This window comes from Thermobia domestica, chromosome 11 (genome assembly GCF_964235325.1).
Source record: "Thermobia domestica chromosome 11, izTheDome1.hap1.1, whole genome shotgun sequence".
NCBI lineage: Eukaryota > Metazoa > Arthropoda > Insecta > Zygentoma > Lepismatidae > Thermobia > Thermobia domestica.
The window spans coordinates 246,895,264-246,912,432 of record NC_137464.1 but is presented as its reverse complement, the minus strand read 5'-3'; the positions used below and the strand labels follow the sequence as shown (position 1 = coordinate 246,912,432).

At 36.0% G+C, this 17,169-nt stretch overlaps 1 protein-coding gene across 1 annotated transcript in view; it reads right to left on the bottom strand.

The window, feature by feature from the left end:
* Ca-alpha1T (Ca[2+]-channel protein alpha[[1]] subunit T) overlaps positions 1–5,362 on the bottom strand; it is a 316,291-nt gene extending 310,929 nt beyond the window's left edge. Inside the window, exon 1 of the mRNA XM_081731934.1 lies at positions 5,233–5,362. Within this exon, the coding sequence (XP_081588060.1) occupies positions 5,233–5,325 (93 nt within the window). The 5' untranslated portion in view covers positions 5,326–5,362. The remainder of the gene's footprint in view (positions 1–5,232) is intronic.
* Between the last annotated feature and the right edge of the window lie 11,807 nt (positions 5,363–17,169).

The window sequence follows — 17,169 nt, the reverse complement described above, 5'->3', positions numbered from 1 at the left end:
CTATTCTTCTTGCTAAAAACTTCTTTTGCCATTCCTAATCTAGCTTTTATTTTCAGTTGTACTTCTTGCTTTTCACTAGTAATACCATCCAGATATATAAGAAAAAATCTATTCATCTGTTCTACTTTCTCTCATTCAAGATGCCATATTTACTACCGATTGCTGCTTTGCAGTCTCCGTTGCTTTTGTCTTTCTAATGTTTATTTTCACTCCATATTCTTTACATCTTTTCTTTCGCGCTCTACCATATTTAATTTCCTTTTCAAATTGGGCACTTTGAGTAATGTTAAACATAATTCAATTTTAGAATATCTTAGACAGAGACAAAAATGTCGTAAACAAACCTATAATTGTACCTTGCATTCCATTACACAATCTTTGAGTTCAATGTGGAGGCGATGATTCACTGTAAGCAGTAATTTTGTTCACAATGTAACCTCCATACGTAACATCAAAGTTCAGCCACCAAACAAAACAGACGGATAGCCATCATATGTTTAATGAATTGCATTGTAAACATGTGTTCTGTCAAGCTCGGATGCATTAGAACGGTGATTGGTAGTAAGAAGCTTATTTCATTGATAGAAACACGGATTTCCATTCATGCTGTCCGGTGACAAATTGGTTTATTGTTTGCCTTCCTGCCCACCCGAGACTATAATACAAGATAGGAACATAATACTAACTTCCGTAAGCAGTGAACCAAGGATAGGATATATATTATCAATTACCGATCAACACTATACTGTACATATATGATATTCTTAGTTTGTAGGGTGTGATTTTGAATATATGTTAGAGTGTATAGGTATCCATTAACTAATAACCCTCGTTTGGTAATGAAATGCCTAAAGTACTCCTTCATTGCTCAGTAAAAATAATATAATATTGTGTCAGAAATGTTTTTGACAAAATTATAGAAGACAATAGTTAATTCTAAACTTGAAATTGGACTCAACATCGATAACTCGAACATCGATATCTCGAATTCCTTGATACCTCGATTTTTTTCACATCCCTTGGACTCTCCATAATACTCAATTTTACAATAATCTCTATAAGTCGAATGTTCAAAAATTACAACCTCGATAAATCGAATTTTAAGGGTTTCATAATCATATTTACAAACTTCGGTAACTCGAACTTTCGTATTTGCGAACCTCCATGAGTCGAAGTTTACCTCTATAATTCGAATTTCTCTAGATGTGTGATCTCGATAACTCGAACCTATAGCTCTACGCTTTTACGTACCTGTCATTGTTGCTAATGTGTACTGTAATTGTGTTTTACTTATGTCTAGGCATGAAAGCCCCCACCCCCCCTCAAGAACAATACATGTATAGTAATTTACTTTTATTAGTAATCTTTTTAATTTAAGGAACTTCTGTAACTTCGAATTCTAGAGGTTGAATTGATAAAACTAGGAGCTACTAAGGTTATATAGTCACTTTTAATCACGAACGTGGAACTTTACTTGAATTTTTGTTGTGGCCACCTTGATTACTCTAAAAACACGATGACTGAAATTTTTTGTCTATTTCCTTCGAGTTATCGAGATCGCAGTGTATTATTATTGACTAGCTAAAATGCATGTCTTTGCATGGGATAGTAAAAAAGATTATGTAAAATATTTCAAAGACGTTAACTCTTTAGACCATTTTAGAATGTGAATTTTGTATCGAAGTATCATGATAAAATCTCAGGTCAATCAAAAATTCATATTAAACTGTTGAAAGGTTTCTTCATTTTCGCCGTTTCATGGATACAATATAAAAAAAGGAGAATTAAAATAATAATAATGAAATTGACTCCCCCCTTTTGAAACGAATTTTTTGAAAACACTAAAGCATGTGTTCCCTTACTTTCCAAAGAATTTTATATACCGAACCTCATTTGCCTAAATTGATGGAGTTACAAAATAGAGAAATTTGGGGGAAAATGATCATAGGGGTGAAGTGAATATAGTTAAGGCTAATGATATGTGGCAACAAAGCACGATCGGCGCTGACCTTACAAAGCCCCTGTATGTGCAGTATTGAGTCTGGGACTGATGAAGAAGGTAGTGTACAGAGGAAAGAAGCGAATTATAGAATACAGCGAGCACGGACAGCAGTGAAAGTGAGTAGATTTGTAGCCTTTCTTGCTCTTATTGTAATATGGAACAGTAAGAAACTAGGGTAATTCTTTTCTGAAGTAATCGTGTTGTACCCAATACTTCCACAGCAGCATGTGATGATTATTAGGTACGCATGTATATATAGATGTGCCTCAATATACTGCTAACATAAAGCTACAGAACATGTTTTTTTTTAAAAAAAAAAAAGACGACGAGGTGGGGTGAAGTGACTAACATATTTTGGGGTGATGTGAATAGTTCTGTTAAACATTCCATATATAATTAATCATTAATCATTTCATGTATAGAGGAGGATTACCAAAGAGTACGCACGCCCTAAGAGCGCGCAGTGCCAATTACGCTGAAGTGGTAACACACAGAATTGTTATTGCTACGCTGTTTGATGCGTCATTGTGTGAGAGTTGATACGAAGAAAAGGGAAGTTAACGGTTCGCTGCAAACAGAAAATACAGCTAAAAATAACTTTTTTGAATTCTTGATGTAATATTTTAATACTCTTAGTTAAGAAATTATTCTGATATAGCAGCTAACTGCAATACCTTTGTTGTAACTTGAATTTTACTCGAGTTGACTGCTGTTTCCCAAAGAATGCGCGTTAGTGAGTTACCAAAGAACGCGCACGTACTCTTTAAGAGAATATCTTTGATAGTGTGTGTGGGTAGCGGCATTCATATTACAGACTGTGGTTATTCTCATCAGTTGCTTTCGGAGTGTAATCTGACGTTTGAATGAATTGTAGAATTATTTGTAATTGTTTGTCTTCGATTCAAGCACCAACTGTAAATCTTCTATAAGAAGTATTTTAAATTCACAAAATTTCTTAAATTACAATGATGATGTGGTGTTCTGCCCGAAGGTAGGCCTTTGGTCCATGGTAGTTTGCCATTGCCTTTCATGGTATGATGATGTCGTCCTAAGAAGTGAGGAAATGATAGAAATAAAGATTCTGGAAGTGTTCTGGAGAAAGATGCTGAGAGAAATATGGCTTCGATTACGATTGTAATGAAACCACGAACTAAGAATTAAAAAAGACATACACTAAAGATGTTGTTCAGGATTTTTTTCCAGTTGGTGGAATAATGTAATGAAACCACGAACTAAGAATTTAAAAAATCATCATTAATTTTATTCATAAAAATCATAATTTGTGGGTGAAACTAAACGAAGATTTTCTTTAATGTTTTAAATTTCGTGTGCGTTCATAATATATTCTCTAAAACCACATGGACGTGTAATCAAGAAATTGTTGGAAGCAAAAGCAAAATAGTTCAGAATCGCCTGTATACAAACAATTGGAAGCAAACCTTAGGGTAAAATAAAGTTTACGAAGGGATTTAGGTTTCAAGTATGATGGGTGTTGAGTGCGCCCTCTTAGGGACCGCAAAACGCACTCTTTGGGACACTGGTCCTTAAGAGTACGCATTTGAGTTTTTTTTTACTTTTTAACGTATATCTCCATTTCTACATCTAGTAGTAAACTTTTCTATTTCTTACAATGTAGCCTAAACTTCAATTAAAATTTTGTACAATTTATATAATTTTTGCTTCATTACTTTCGGAGCTATTTGAAAATGAATATTAAGTGCGTGCTCTTTGGTAACCTTCCTCTACAATATGGAGCAAAGAACATATTTACATCTATTTCTTGTGTGCCCTCTAAACCACAGTCTCATACACAGTAAACCTAGGTTCAAGATCTATTGAAAACTCAAATATTGTGCTCTTTTTTGCAAGGTCAGACAACTCAATGTCCCCCGAGACGGTACTTTGGACACGATTCGGGTTGGCATAAGTGTTCTTCGTTAGGTGTATACTCATTATATAGCGGTTTATATCATGTTATTTACATTATATCGAGGAGACTTCTTCTTCTCACCAATTCAAGCCATATGTATATTCACTTCATCCCCACGTGTAGGGTGAAGTGAATAATTTACCTTGTATGATTCATTTTTTTCTGTGCATGTTATTTCAGACACGATATGAACCATACGTGTATTTTCAGAATGCAGAAGGTCTGTCCTATTCATACATAATTGTCAATCAGCCGTGCTACCATTTCTGTGTAAGAATTTTTCACTTTCATGTTTATTATGTTCACTTCCCCCCAAATTACTCTACCCTATTTTCGCATAAAGTTTGAACTCGCTCTCTTAGTTTACGCATTTTCATAGAAGTGACATGATTTGAAAAAAAAAAAAAAAAGGTTTTGCTAAGCACAAATTATGTTCAAAAAATTGTTTCAAATGATTCAGCCTTTTTTTCCGTGATGACAATACACAGCATCTATTTTAATGTGAAGAAAAATGTACAATATGTCCTTTTTCCGCCTTAGAAATAAGATTTTTGAAAACGCTGGGAAACGTATCCAAATATTTCTAATATTAAGTCTATGTAAGAGATTTTTATCTGCCTAAATTTAAGGTAAGTGTAATAAAATATTCCGTTGCAAAATACCACTGACATTCCTGGGGATGACATGAAAACGTATCCTTTCTTACAAGTCGTATTAATCCTGGAGGTGATGAAATTTTTTAGTAGCTGTAAAGTACGAGTTAGTTCTACTGTTTCTCAATAGGTGACAGCACCTTACTGACAAAAATAATATTTTGTCTCACTAGATGGCTGGCCTTATCAATTCAATATGTTTGTTTTGACGAAAGACGATTGTTCAACTTCGAGGTCATATTTCGAGATAGGAAAGAAGAAAAATAAAAAAAAAATATTTTCTTGGTCTCCAGTCAGTGTTGCCAAACTGAAGCAGCACAACATCCCTTCAGAACATTAAAATTTTCCTTTTTCAGCCCAAATGTTCCAGAATGCATTTTTTTAAGTATCAGTAATGTGAAGGCTCTCCTTGCACGTGCACAATAATTATGCCCTACATAACGTTCAAGGCAGTTCTTTAACACTAAATGAAAACCTAGTATTACAGCACGTACATAGGAAAATTATATCTGGAACACAAGGCGTTAATATTAAGTATAGGTGATTTCTTAAGATTGATAAACAGATAAACATATACGTATGCAATTTTATACAGTATAATAGAATAATAATAGAAATATGTATTATTTTTAAAAAACTGGGCTTACCTGTAATATTTTACATCGATTTGTATCGCAAACAACATCTTCACAAGGACGATACATTCCCAGCGTCACACAGTTCAACAGGATAACCATCATACTGACTCGCTCGAACCATGTACGAAAGTAAGTTAAGGAAAATAACATATTGTCACAAGGAAACATACATTTTAAATATAATTTCATAGCACTAAAACATATAAATTTAAACTTTGTAATGACATCCTATCTCATGCTAAATAAGCTACATTAACACTATATATATATATATATATATATATATATATATATATATATATATATATATATATATATATATATATATATATATATTAGTACAAATTTTGTTCTCCAACAAGCTCTAGAGAATGTTTCCTTTCAAAAAATCATTATGTTGATCAAATTATAAGACAATGTTACTCTCGGTAGTACGAATTTACCCATACATTTTCGATATGAGAGATAAATATACAATTCTTATAAAAAACATTCTCAATTATTGCGTATAACATCTTTTAATGATTTACTTTTATGTTTTAGACAAGACGTAAATGAAACAAATACGAGGCTCAGTAAAAAATCTCTTTCTCTTTCTCTCTCTCTTTCTCTTTCTCTTTCTCTCTCTCTCTCTCTCCCTCTCTCTCTCTCTCTCTCTCTCTGTCAAGGCCTATATATATATAACAAGAAAAAATACGAGAAGAAATTTATTGTGATTGATATATAAGTACACATCTTGACTATTTTTGTATTGAAGATACTAGTAGTCACCATGAATATCCAGACATCGCTGATTCGTGCCACAAACTTCCGTATATCCTCTGAGTAAAAAGTATGCAATAAATCCAGAACTGATGTCTTGAGCACTTTATTGTCATTGATATGCTTTAATGTAAGTAACTTTTTCCGTTGAAGAAACAGGTTAAAATCCCTAGGGGCAAGGTAGAGGCTGTAAGGGGGATTATTGAATTGTTCCCATCAAAACCTTTGGAATGTCTCAACAGTACGAGTATCTATGTGTGTGGACGGGCGTTTTCATAGATCGCAAGAGTTCCAGAGCGTAGCACTTCTCTCCGCCGATTTTGGATGGCACGTCGCAGACTACTAAGTGTTTGGCAATACACACGCGCTGTAATTGTTCGTCCTGGTTCCACGAATTCCACAAGAATTGCACTCTTTTGGTCTTAAAACACAGTTACCAAGATTTTGTTAACTAATGTTGTTTGAATTTATTCGCTGAAGAACCAATATGCTGCCATTACATTGACTGCTGGTTCGACTCCCGAGTGGCATACAATATTCAGGTTTCATCGCCGTCACTAGGTGAGAAAATAGGTCATACTCATCTTCCCCGCAGTGGGCCAAAAATCACGTGTAGCTGTCATTCTTTGCTCTTTTTGAGCGTTTGTCAGCATTTTTGGTACCCATCTCGCACACAGTTTGTCATATCACAGCTTGTCAGTCAGAATTCGATGCACTGTTTTCGCAGACATGTCTGGAAACTCTTCGACTAGTTTAGTTATTGTAAGCCGGGGATGTAATGGCTAGTACTTTGAATTTTATGCATATGGTACTGGGTTCGATTCCCCGTAGGAGAACCTTTAAATATAAACGCATTACGGCGCTGCAACATAAATTGTAGGCTCACGCCTCACATTACCTCAGTGCTGGAGGTTCGACGCCATGATCACAAAAGCTCTCCATTGACTTCTGTCCTTAGCCAACTGGATTCAATTTTTACTTTGTATTCCAATTTCTGCCAAATCCATCTTAATATTGTCCTCCAATCTGCATCTAGGTCTTCCTAATGACCGTTTTCCGATTGGACTTCCAGTTAAAACTTTCGAAGCTTTCCTACTTTTTTCCAAACTGGCAGCATGACCTGTGCAAATGATCTTCCTAGACGTACCATAAATTATGAAGTTCCTCGTTATGAAGTTTCCGCCATTCTCTATACCTGGGTCCGAATATTCTTCTCAGGATCTTGTTCTCAAATACTTTCAGTCTATGTTCTTCCCTCTAGAGTAAGCGACCATGTTTCGCAACCATACAGAACAACAGGCATAATTATCGTTTTATATATTTTAAGCTTCAAATTCCTCGACAGAATTCGCGACCATAAAAGATTTTGCCCTGCTTTTAGCATACATTTAATTTCTTCGTGAATATGGTTTTGATCTGTTAATATTGATCCTAGATATTTGAAAGGCTCCACTTTATCAAAACTATTATTATGATATTTTAACGCATCCACAATTTGCAGTATTACGAATCCGACTGATTTCCATGTATTTAGTTTCCTTTGCATTTACTTCTAAAACCATGTCCCTGCAAGCGTTTAATAAGAACTCTGTATTTCTCCTACCGTACTGACTTCATTGAATAAATGACCTGATTTCAAACGGTTAATAAAGAAAGAACGAATAAATGACCTGGTTTCAAACGGTTAATAAAGAACGAACGAATAAATGACCTGGTTTCAAACGGTTAATAAAGAAAGAACGAATAAATGACCTGGTTTCAAACGGCTAATAAAGAAAGAACGAATAAATGACCTGGTTTTAAACGGTTAATAAAGAAAGAACGAATAAATGGCCTGGTTTCAAACGGTTAATGAAGAAAGAACGAATAAATGACCTGGTTTCAAACGGTTAATGAAGAAAGAACGAATAAATGACCTGGTTTCAAACGGTTAATAAAGAAAGAACGAATAAATGACCTGGTTTCAAACGGTTAATAAAGAAAGAACGAATAAATGACCTGGTTTCAAACGGTTAATAAAGAAAGAACACATGGAGTTTGAAAACCATAATTGGAAATGCAATATGAGTTAGTTCCATGAATCGAACAGGAAGTCACAACAACTTCAGTAAAGGGCTGAATTACATGTTTTCTTTGAATTCTATGGACACACCCTGGATTTGCGGGAACTTATTCTTCATTACCGTAACTTCATCAAAGATAACAACAAAAAAACCTCTGTTCATGCACGAAATGAGAGTTATATGAAAGCTTCCTGATAAATATTTTTCAGAAATTACGTTGCATATACAGCTCTCAGAGAAGTCATAAAATTTTTTAAAGTTAATTTCCCTAGGTAATATAATCTTACATGTGGAAGTTTGGGCGTTCACTTGTAGACATTAACACAAACTGTAGGCTTTTAGAAGCAAAGTCTTCAAGTCAACAAGAAACAAGGAAAATAGACAATGAAGGCACTGAAGAAAGAATTTACGTAACGTAAAACTCCACAAAACATCCTTGTCAGTAACTATATTGTAAATAATTAAATTTAGATAGCTTAAGGCGCGTATACGCTATACGAAACGTAACTTAGAACACAACATGAACATGCAATAGAATTTAATAGACTATTAGATTTAAAACGAGGTTTGAGAGGATTTCCTTAGAAATTAAAGATCAGATTCTGTTTCGAAGCATTTTGGAGATCGGTATGTCGACATAGAGTTTCATCAATAAATACAAAGATGGTAATTTGGTTCAGTGATATCGTTTGGGTCAGAGACTGCATGGATCTACTCACTGACCCACTCTGACCCATCACCAACTAAAACCTATCATCAACAACTCCGACCCATGATTCACACCCTCCTCTCCACTGACTAAAAAGTTTATACTTGTAATAAAACAAGGCTGTAAAATTATTACTAATCGGCAAGGGCGCCGATCCTAGGGGAGCCATAGGTACTCGGTACCCCCATGCGGGCCTCCTCATTGTATTTGTGAATATAAATATTTGGCATAATTTGAATGCAATTCGTCTAAAAATCCTCATATATGCCTTCTCCATCTGAATGCCCCCCCCCCCAATTTTACAGAGAAATCGGCGCCCTTGCTAACCGGTGTTGATTTTCTACGGTCAATCACTCAAGTAGCGCTCTGTTACTATATCAGTGGATCTGACTTTTACGATATAAAATGCTAAGTGTTTGCATGGGCTATATTATGATGAATTTTAATTTAATTATATAATTATTTCCTTGTTGAATTACAGATACTTTTCAGTGGAAAATAAGATGAAATTTGAAAGTATTAAGTCAAGGTAAAGCAGGCCAACGTAAAGGGGGAAAAAGTGTAAAATTCGATTGTGTCTCGAAAGCCAAGTAGTAAATTCTATGGCTATTATTACAATTAAAATATCATTATCCTAAAGTGCCTGAAGTTTTTTTTTTTCACTTACGAGGGAACCTATCCAAGTGCAACTCTGACTTCGAGTCGAGACTATGGTCGTTGGATACCTTATCCCAAAAGAACATAACACGAAAAGTGATACATCCTCGATCGCAACCGTTGCGGAGATATAAACGTGAAAAGTTAGAAATTGAGCTCCATACTATACATTACAAAGTCAGCTTCCGGGTCAGATTTTTCGGAAACGGTCAGGTAAGGAAACTCAGCGAATACATATCAAATTAGTGTTGGGAGCCCACCACCTTTTGAATGAAAAAATGTTGCCCCCGGGGCACTCGCAGGGGGCAACATTTTTTCATTCAAAAGGTGGTGGGCTCCCAACACTAATTTGATATGTATTCTCTGAGTTTCCTTACCTGACCGTTTCCGAAAAATCTGACCCGGAAGCTGACTTTGTAATGTATAGTATGGAGCTCAATTTCTAACTTTTCACGTTTATATCTCCGCAACGGTTGCGATCGAGGATGTATCACTTTTCGTGTTATGTTCTCTTGGGATAAGGTATCCAACGACCATAGTCTCGACTCGAAGTCAGAGTTGCACTTGGATAGGTTCCCTCGTTAGATATACTCATCTCAGGTAAGTAAATAGAAACAAACGAAAAAGGATGAAAAATGAAAGTCTTGAAAATAAAACGTAGACAGATTCACCAGGGTTTAGAAGATGCTGTCTATAATGTACGGAGCCGAGTTGGTCGGTGGGTCAGAGAGGGTCATAATGGGTTGGTGGGTCGGAGTGGGTCATGAAGGGTCACGTTCTGAACACACGACCCACTGACCCACTCACAAATCTTGATTTACTTGACCCACTACCCACTGACTCACTCCATCTCTGATTTGGGCTGGCATCGAAGCAAATGCCCCTCTAAGTTTGAGATATGTGTACATTTTAATTAATAATATAATAATGGTAAGCATGAAAGTATTTTTACCGGCGAGCTTTTCTTCCTCCAAGTAAAATCTGAAATGACGCCACTGTTTTAGTTTAGTTTCATTTCTTGAAATTTAGAGTCCCATTTCAACACCGAGAATACATGGGACGAAACGTCCTGTTTATATAATTCACTAAACGACTAAGGTACTTTTAGTGGACATAAAGAGCTTTTATTTAATATCTTGTAACTAAACAGCATTGTCTCTGTGGATTTTTTGGGGGTACTCCCGTGTCCTTCCACATTTTCATTCCACCAATTAATCCATCATCATTTAGTGGCTTTAATCATTGTCTTCCTTAGTCTAAAAAGTATAATCGTGTGACGTTAAACTGAAATATTACATTTCATTTTTCTTCCAGAGAAATCTGCGTATTATTATAGGCAAAGGAAGACATACTTTTTAGCGACACATCAGTCCGTGGTGCGTGGGGTCCCGGGTTCTATCCCAGCTCCCGCCAAGTGAACTTTGTGGTGGACAAACACCGTGTGCGTGAGTTTTCTCGGGGTTCTCCCATTTCCTCCCATTTTCTTCATTCCACCATTTCATTCATTTCTGATAATCACTGTCTCCTTTAGCCTAGCCGGCATAACCGTGGGACGTAAAAATTAAAGATTTCATTTTTTTACAAAAGTCCGTTTTCTTTGCGATTTTCTCGAAAACGACGCATGAGAATTTACAGTCAAGTATGCTATCTTGTTCAGTTTAATGTGATCTATAAGTTAATAACAGTGGTTCTCAACCTGGCCGTCCTGGTTTCCAATTATGAACGCGACAAGTGTGAACAGGTCATAACAGTCAGTTTACGAGTAGTATAGCTAAACGGAGGACTACGTGTTGATCAGTTGGTACAATGTCGCGATTCAAACAATACACAAACATCAAGTTCCTGTGCAAATTGGAGAAATCTGATTCAGATACTTACTTTGATAGCTTTAAAATCAGTTTACGGTGTCACCGTTTTAAGGAAAACAACACCCATACCCATTTGGGCACAGTAGAAGACATCAAAACCAACGCGACGGCTTAAGGTTGGAGTAAAGGAACAAGATTTGTCGCTAGATGTCACTACACTCTTCGTATTTCTCTCATGTATTTTTTACCTTTCACGAAAATTCACGATTTCTCTTACAAATTTCAACCTAGAGACTTCAAATTTTTCGAGAAGGAACTTCATAAGCTATCGAAGACAACAATCCATGCCGATTTTTTTATTTAGAATTTTTTCATTGTTGAAACAATTATATTGTTAAAGATTTGGACATCCATTTCAACAATCAAGCCATTTAAACAATTAGGAAAATTTAAAAAAAATCGGCACGGATTGTTGCCTTCGATAGGTTATGAAGTTCCTTCTCCAAAAATTTGAACTCTCCAAGTTGAAATTTGTAAGAGAAATCGTGAATTTTCGTGAAAGGTAAAAAATACATGAGAGAGATACGAAGAGTGTAGTGACATCTATCGACAAATCTTGCCCCTTTAAACCGACCTTAACTTCGGAAGATACCAAAAGAGAACTTTCGTCGTTTTTTTTCAGCAGTCACAGGAACAATGTGACAAGCAAGGATCTTATAAAATAGAGGATCTGCCCTTACAACAAAATCTTGAAGCCATACGTCACAGTTTCGCCACCCCTACTCTGCCCACTCCGCCCAAGAGCATCGCAATGTTTTGAGCCAACAATCATGGCGGAAACGAAAGTAGCCAATCAGACGATGGCGGAAACGAGAGTAGCCAATTAGACGTGCCGATGCTCGGTTGTTTTTTTGGCTTCATTGATTTAATAGGATGAAGATACATATGGGCAGATCCTCTGTTTATAACATATGTGTATGTTCTGAGGGCGATTAAGTAAATATGTACTTACGTTGCAGTAATAAAGAGCCACATTAAAAAATCCGGGAACCTTTTGACTGTTTTCGTATATACTGTATATAAACTTATCTTCCTTTGATTTATCAGCCTTGTGCATGGGCGAATTGGCTTTAAAAGTGACGGAGGACACTCAGAATTATGGTATTCAGCCAAAGGGTGGTGTTAGGTTTGAAAAGTTTGAGAAACACTGAACTAATATACACTAACCAGCCAAAACATTATGACTATCTGACTATCTTCCTCATATTGTATGTGAAACGTCCACCTTAGGGTCACAGGATAGCAACAATGTTGCTTGGCATGGAATCATAATTTTAGGGTATATCTCATTAACTATAATATGTGTTGTCATCTTGGTAGTGCCATAATGAAGAAGTTAATAGGATATATTTTAGTATTAGTTGCATCTTAATAGAAGTAAATGCAGAGAAAACTAAATACATGGAAGTGCTTCGGGACCGTAATACAGCAAATTATGGATGCGTTAAAATATTAAATAATACTTTTGATAAAGTGGATAGTTTCAGATATCTAGGATCAATATTAACAGAGGAAAATCATATTCACGAAGAAATTAAATGTCGACTAAAAGCAGGGAATAAGTGTTACTATTCGCTTCAAAATCTCTTGTCGTCGCGAATTCTGTCGACGAATCTGAAGCTTAAAATATACAAAACGATAACCATGCCTATTGTTATGTATGATTGCGAAACATGGTCGCTTAGTCTGAGGGAAGAACATAGACTGAAAGTATTTGAGAACAAGATCCTGAGATGAATATTCGGACCCAGGAGGAACGGGAATGGAGAATGGCGGAAACTTCATAACGAGGAACTACATAATTTATACGGTTTACCCAACATTGTTAGGGTCGTCAAGTCTAGGAGGCTGAGGTGGGCGGGTCATGTAGCTAGAATGGAAGAAAATAGAAACGCTTTCAAAGTCTTGACTGGAAGATCCATCGGAAAAAGACCAGTAGGAAGATCTAGACGCAGATGGGAGGATAATATTAAGATGGATCTCGCAGAGATTGGAATACAAAGTAGAAACTGGATGCAGTTAGCTAAGGATAGAAGTCAGTGGAGAGCTTTTGTGAACGCGGCATTGAACCTCCGGGTTCCATAGGCCATAGAGTTAGTTAGTTGCATCTTAATATTGATGGCGTATTTTGTGAACAGCATCAATTTTTAGGTTAAATGTTTTTCTCGATTTTCTTGTACTTCACATCCATTCGAATTCTCAATCAGATCAATAGATATATTAAGGGCATTACAAAATTTGTTACAATATTTTGGAAATAGATTTCTTACATCAAAATTTAAAAAAAAAAAGTTTATATAGACCTGTGGTCGGAAGTGCATTGTTATAAGGTGCCGAAAACTGAAACAAAAGTGAATTTTACAGGTCCATAGCTCCACCACTATAGGACCGATCATAGTCGGGTCATGATATCACTGAGGAACTAGGATGTGAACTGTCAAAATATCCATCTTTCAGAACCTCCGGTACTTGCACACTCATTTTTGATTTCGAGTTTAACGTACTGTTCAGCAGTGAGGCTATATGAGCACAATCATTTTTAGAGAGACTGTTTGGGAGTACTTGATCATCACCTACCTGTCTAAAAGTTGTTGTGCAAGTACTAGAGTACCATTAAACATTCATAATTGGATAGTTCACATACTAGTTCCCCAGTAATGTCTCGACGCGACTACGATAGGTCCCGTAGTAGTGGAGCTATGAAATTTTAAATTTCATTTGTTTCACGTTTTCGGCACTCTATAACTCCGAAGCTATCCACTTTTGAACATAGGTCCATATGAACTTTTTTAAAATCTTATTTTGTTGTGAAAAAACTGTCCCAAAACATTTTGACATATTTTTGCAACACCCTGTATATCTCATGTTTGGACATTTCCGCCCCCCTTAAACACTAATAACTTTGTACAATATCTCTTTGAAGATTTTATTCAAAATAAACGAGATAAAACCCAGAGAGGTTTCTCTTTTTGTGGATATGTTCCTTAAGTAAAGCTATCTACCAGTATTTAAACATGACAATTCTTGGAGGGAAAAGTCCGTTGTCTTCTCTTGTGGCGCGTGAAAGATGAAATCTAATTGGATTCCGTGTCAGCTGCTGTTTGTATTGGCATCAGCCGCCAACACAGTATTTGGTTTCTATGCAAAGACGCTCAAAACCACGTTTACCAGCTCCACAATCCTCCTTTGCCCAATTTCCTAATTCTTTTGTCTACCGAACATCCGTTTCAGGGTTTCCAATCCCATCTTAGAACCACAGACATTTTACTTTTTTTTAACCAAAGAAAAATTAAAGAAAATCAAACCAATATTTCAAAAGTGTCTGGGAACAAAGAGCATTCAGATTTAGTACAGATTGATTCAAAATTAATCCCTAAAATTGTAAAATATCTATGATAATGTATTTCGGAGCACGTCCACCTATTTCTGCAGGTTTGTCTTATAATGAATTTGTTAGTTTTAAATGCTTAAAATACTATATTCATATATAGGATGCCCGAGAAGTCCCTAATCATTTCTGGGAAAGAACACTTGAATTCAAATAAAGTGTTTACAATACCAAAGAACACATCTTAATTCAATGAAATCACAGCAATTTGACTTGGCCGCCCTTCATACCCAGAGTTGGTATTTCTCCTCTCTGAACCTGAGCATACGTTGCAACATTACTGGAATAATTGTATCCATCGATGTCGAAATGCGTTTACACGAATGCGCTTAATCCCTAATCTTTACATTGTACACCTGAAGATCAGGGATTTGGCATACCTGCATGAATGCATTTCAGTATTACTCCAGCAATCTTGCAGTATGTGTTTGGGGTGTACCGCGGAGAGATGGCAACTTTGTGTGGGTACGGAGGGCAGTCATGTCGGACTACTGTGATTTCATTGACTTTAGATGCCTTATTTGATATTATAAACACTTCATTTGAAATCCAAGTACAATAGTAGGTACATTTCTAGCACCGTTTTGTTGGGATCGCGTAAGAGTTATTTTGAGAATCCCACATTTTGGGATTATTGTAGTTTGCCTATTTTTGGTGCTATTTAATTAATGTTTTAGTTACTGCTATACCCTTAAGTAGCCTCGTCTGTTGTTTTGTGTGTTGTCCTTATGGGTAATCTATGACTAAGAATTTTAAGATTATAGATATATATTTATGAGAGTTTGCTATACCCATATTTTGTTGTGAGGGACGCGATGTGGACCATTAAGGAGAGCGTTTTGCCCAGGGTGCCATGTCCCGAATTTTGTCTTTTTAAAAAATTTTATTCCTTCAAGCATTCCCCCGTTTTGTCGCTAGCCTTTCTTTTGTGCATGCACTTGTTTTATGTTTATATGTGCGATTCGATTTTTGGACGATGTGGAAGTTCCGTCCATTTTTCATGGCTTGTTTGTTGTTTACTACCATGGTTTATTTGCTAGCGTGCGTTTGGTTTTATTTGCCTTGAGAATCGTATATTATGAAGTTAAGTAAATGTTAGTAATATAAATATAAATATTCTGCTACGACTCGAATATAAGTGAGAGGATAGATATGTTTAATGAATAAGATGATTGATTATAAGTGTGCGTGTCTACGACTGTATATTATAAAGCTCGTACACATCTACGACTCATGAAGTTTATGATTTTGAGGGGATGTTTTGTGTGTTTTGTGCCTGAAAGAATAACAGGTTATTTTTAAGGGTATACACGTTTTCTTTTATTAATGTTATTTATTTGGAGTGAATATTTTGGTTTTGTGCTTTTGATTCTAGGAAAACCTGCGCTCCAGTAAACGTTATTATGCCACATATTTTAATTATCTTTGATTTTGTCTTGTTGCCAAAATTTTTGAGGTCATATATGTATATGGGTATATTTTCTTTTCTTTGTTTTATACATGAATATTTAACTTTTTACTGCTCCATTTAATTTATATTATTGCTTGAATTTATTTGTTATGCCAGCTGAACATAATTAATACATGTTACGTTTATTTACTTGACATTGATATATATATTTTGATTTAGACTTTATCTTATGATTACCTGCCAGAGATAACCGCCATCTTATCTCTATTTTATTGTAAGTTTACTTGATACATTTGACCTAGGTTTTTACTTTATTACAAGAATATGGTCCTAGGTTCGAGCCATGCAACATAAGGGACTTCTCGGGAACTCTGTATATTCAAGTAACCATTGGAACGTTGAGTCTACCTAGTCTTACTATAAATACTGTCCGAATTTTGAGTATAACAATACTTCCGCCCGCACAAGCGAGCGACGTCAAGAGCGGTATCGTGAAGCGTGAGTCATTGGTGGATGAGCTGAAGTATAAAGATGTTAATTGTAAATGTTCAAGATGGACTAGGGCGAGTATGAAAATCGTGTGATCTAGTAGTGTTGCACAAGGTAGGAAAATCGCCAGAGGAAATTTTCAAATCCCCTCCCTCAGAAGTTGAAAATTAGTAAAACATTCGTTTACCGCACTATCCCTGAGAGACTAGAACTGTCTCAGATTGCTCATGGCAAGGGGGACCATACACAGTACGAACACCGAAATTTGTTTTAGCAGTGGCGGAGCGTGTCCGACGAAATCCAGTTAGGAAACAGTCAACTGTGGCTCATGAGCTAAAGATATCGAAAATGTCTACGTTTAGTACGTTAAGCAGTGATTCGGAACACCATGTTTACAAACAACGCAAAAGACGTCACCTGACAAATGAACTGAAGCGCCAGAAGCTCCTGAAAGCAAATTGCTTACTTAAGCATTACGCAGCAAATGACCCCCGTCGAATCCTTTTCACTGATGAAAAGATTTTCAGTATTCAGGAAATTTTCAATGCCCAAAATGACAGGATATATGCCACATTCTCTAGAGAAGCTGGTGAAAGGCT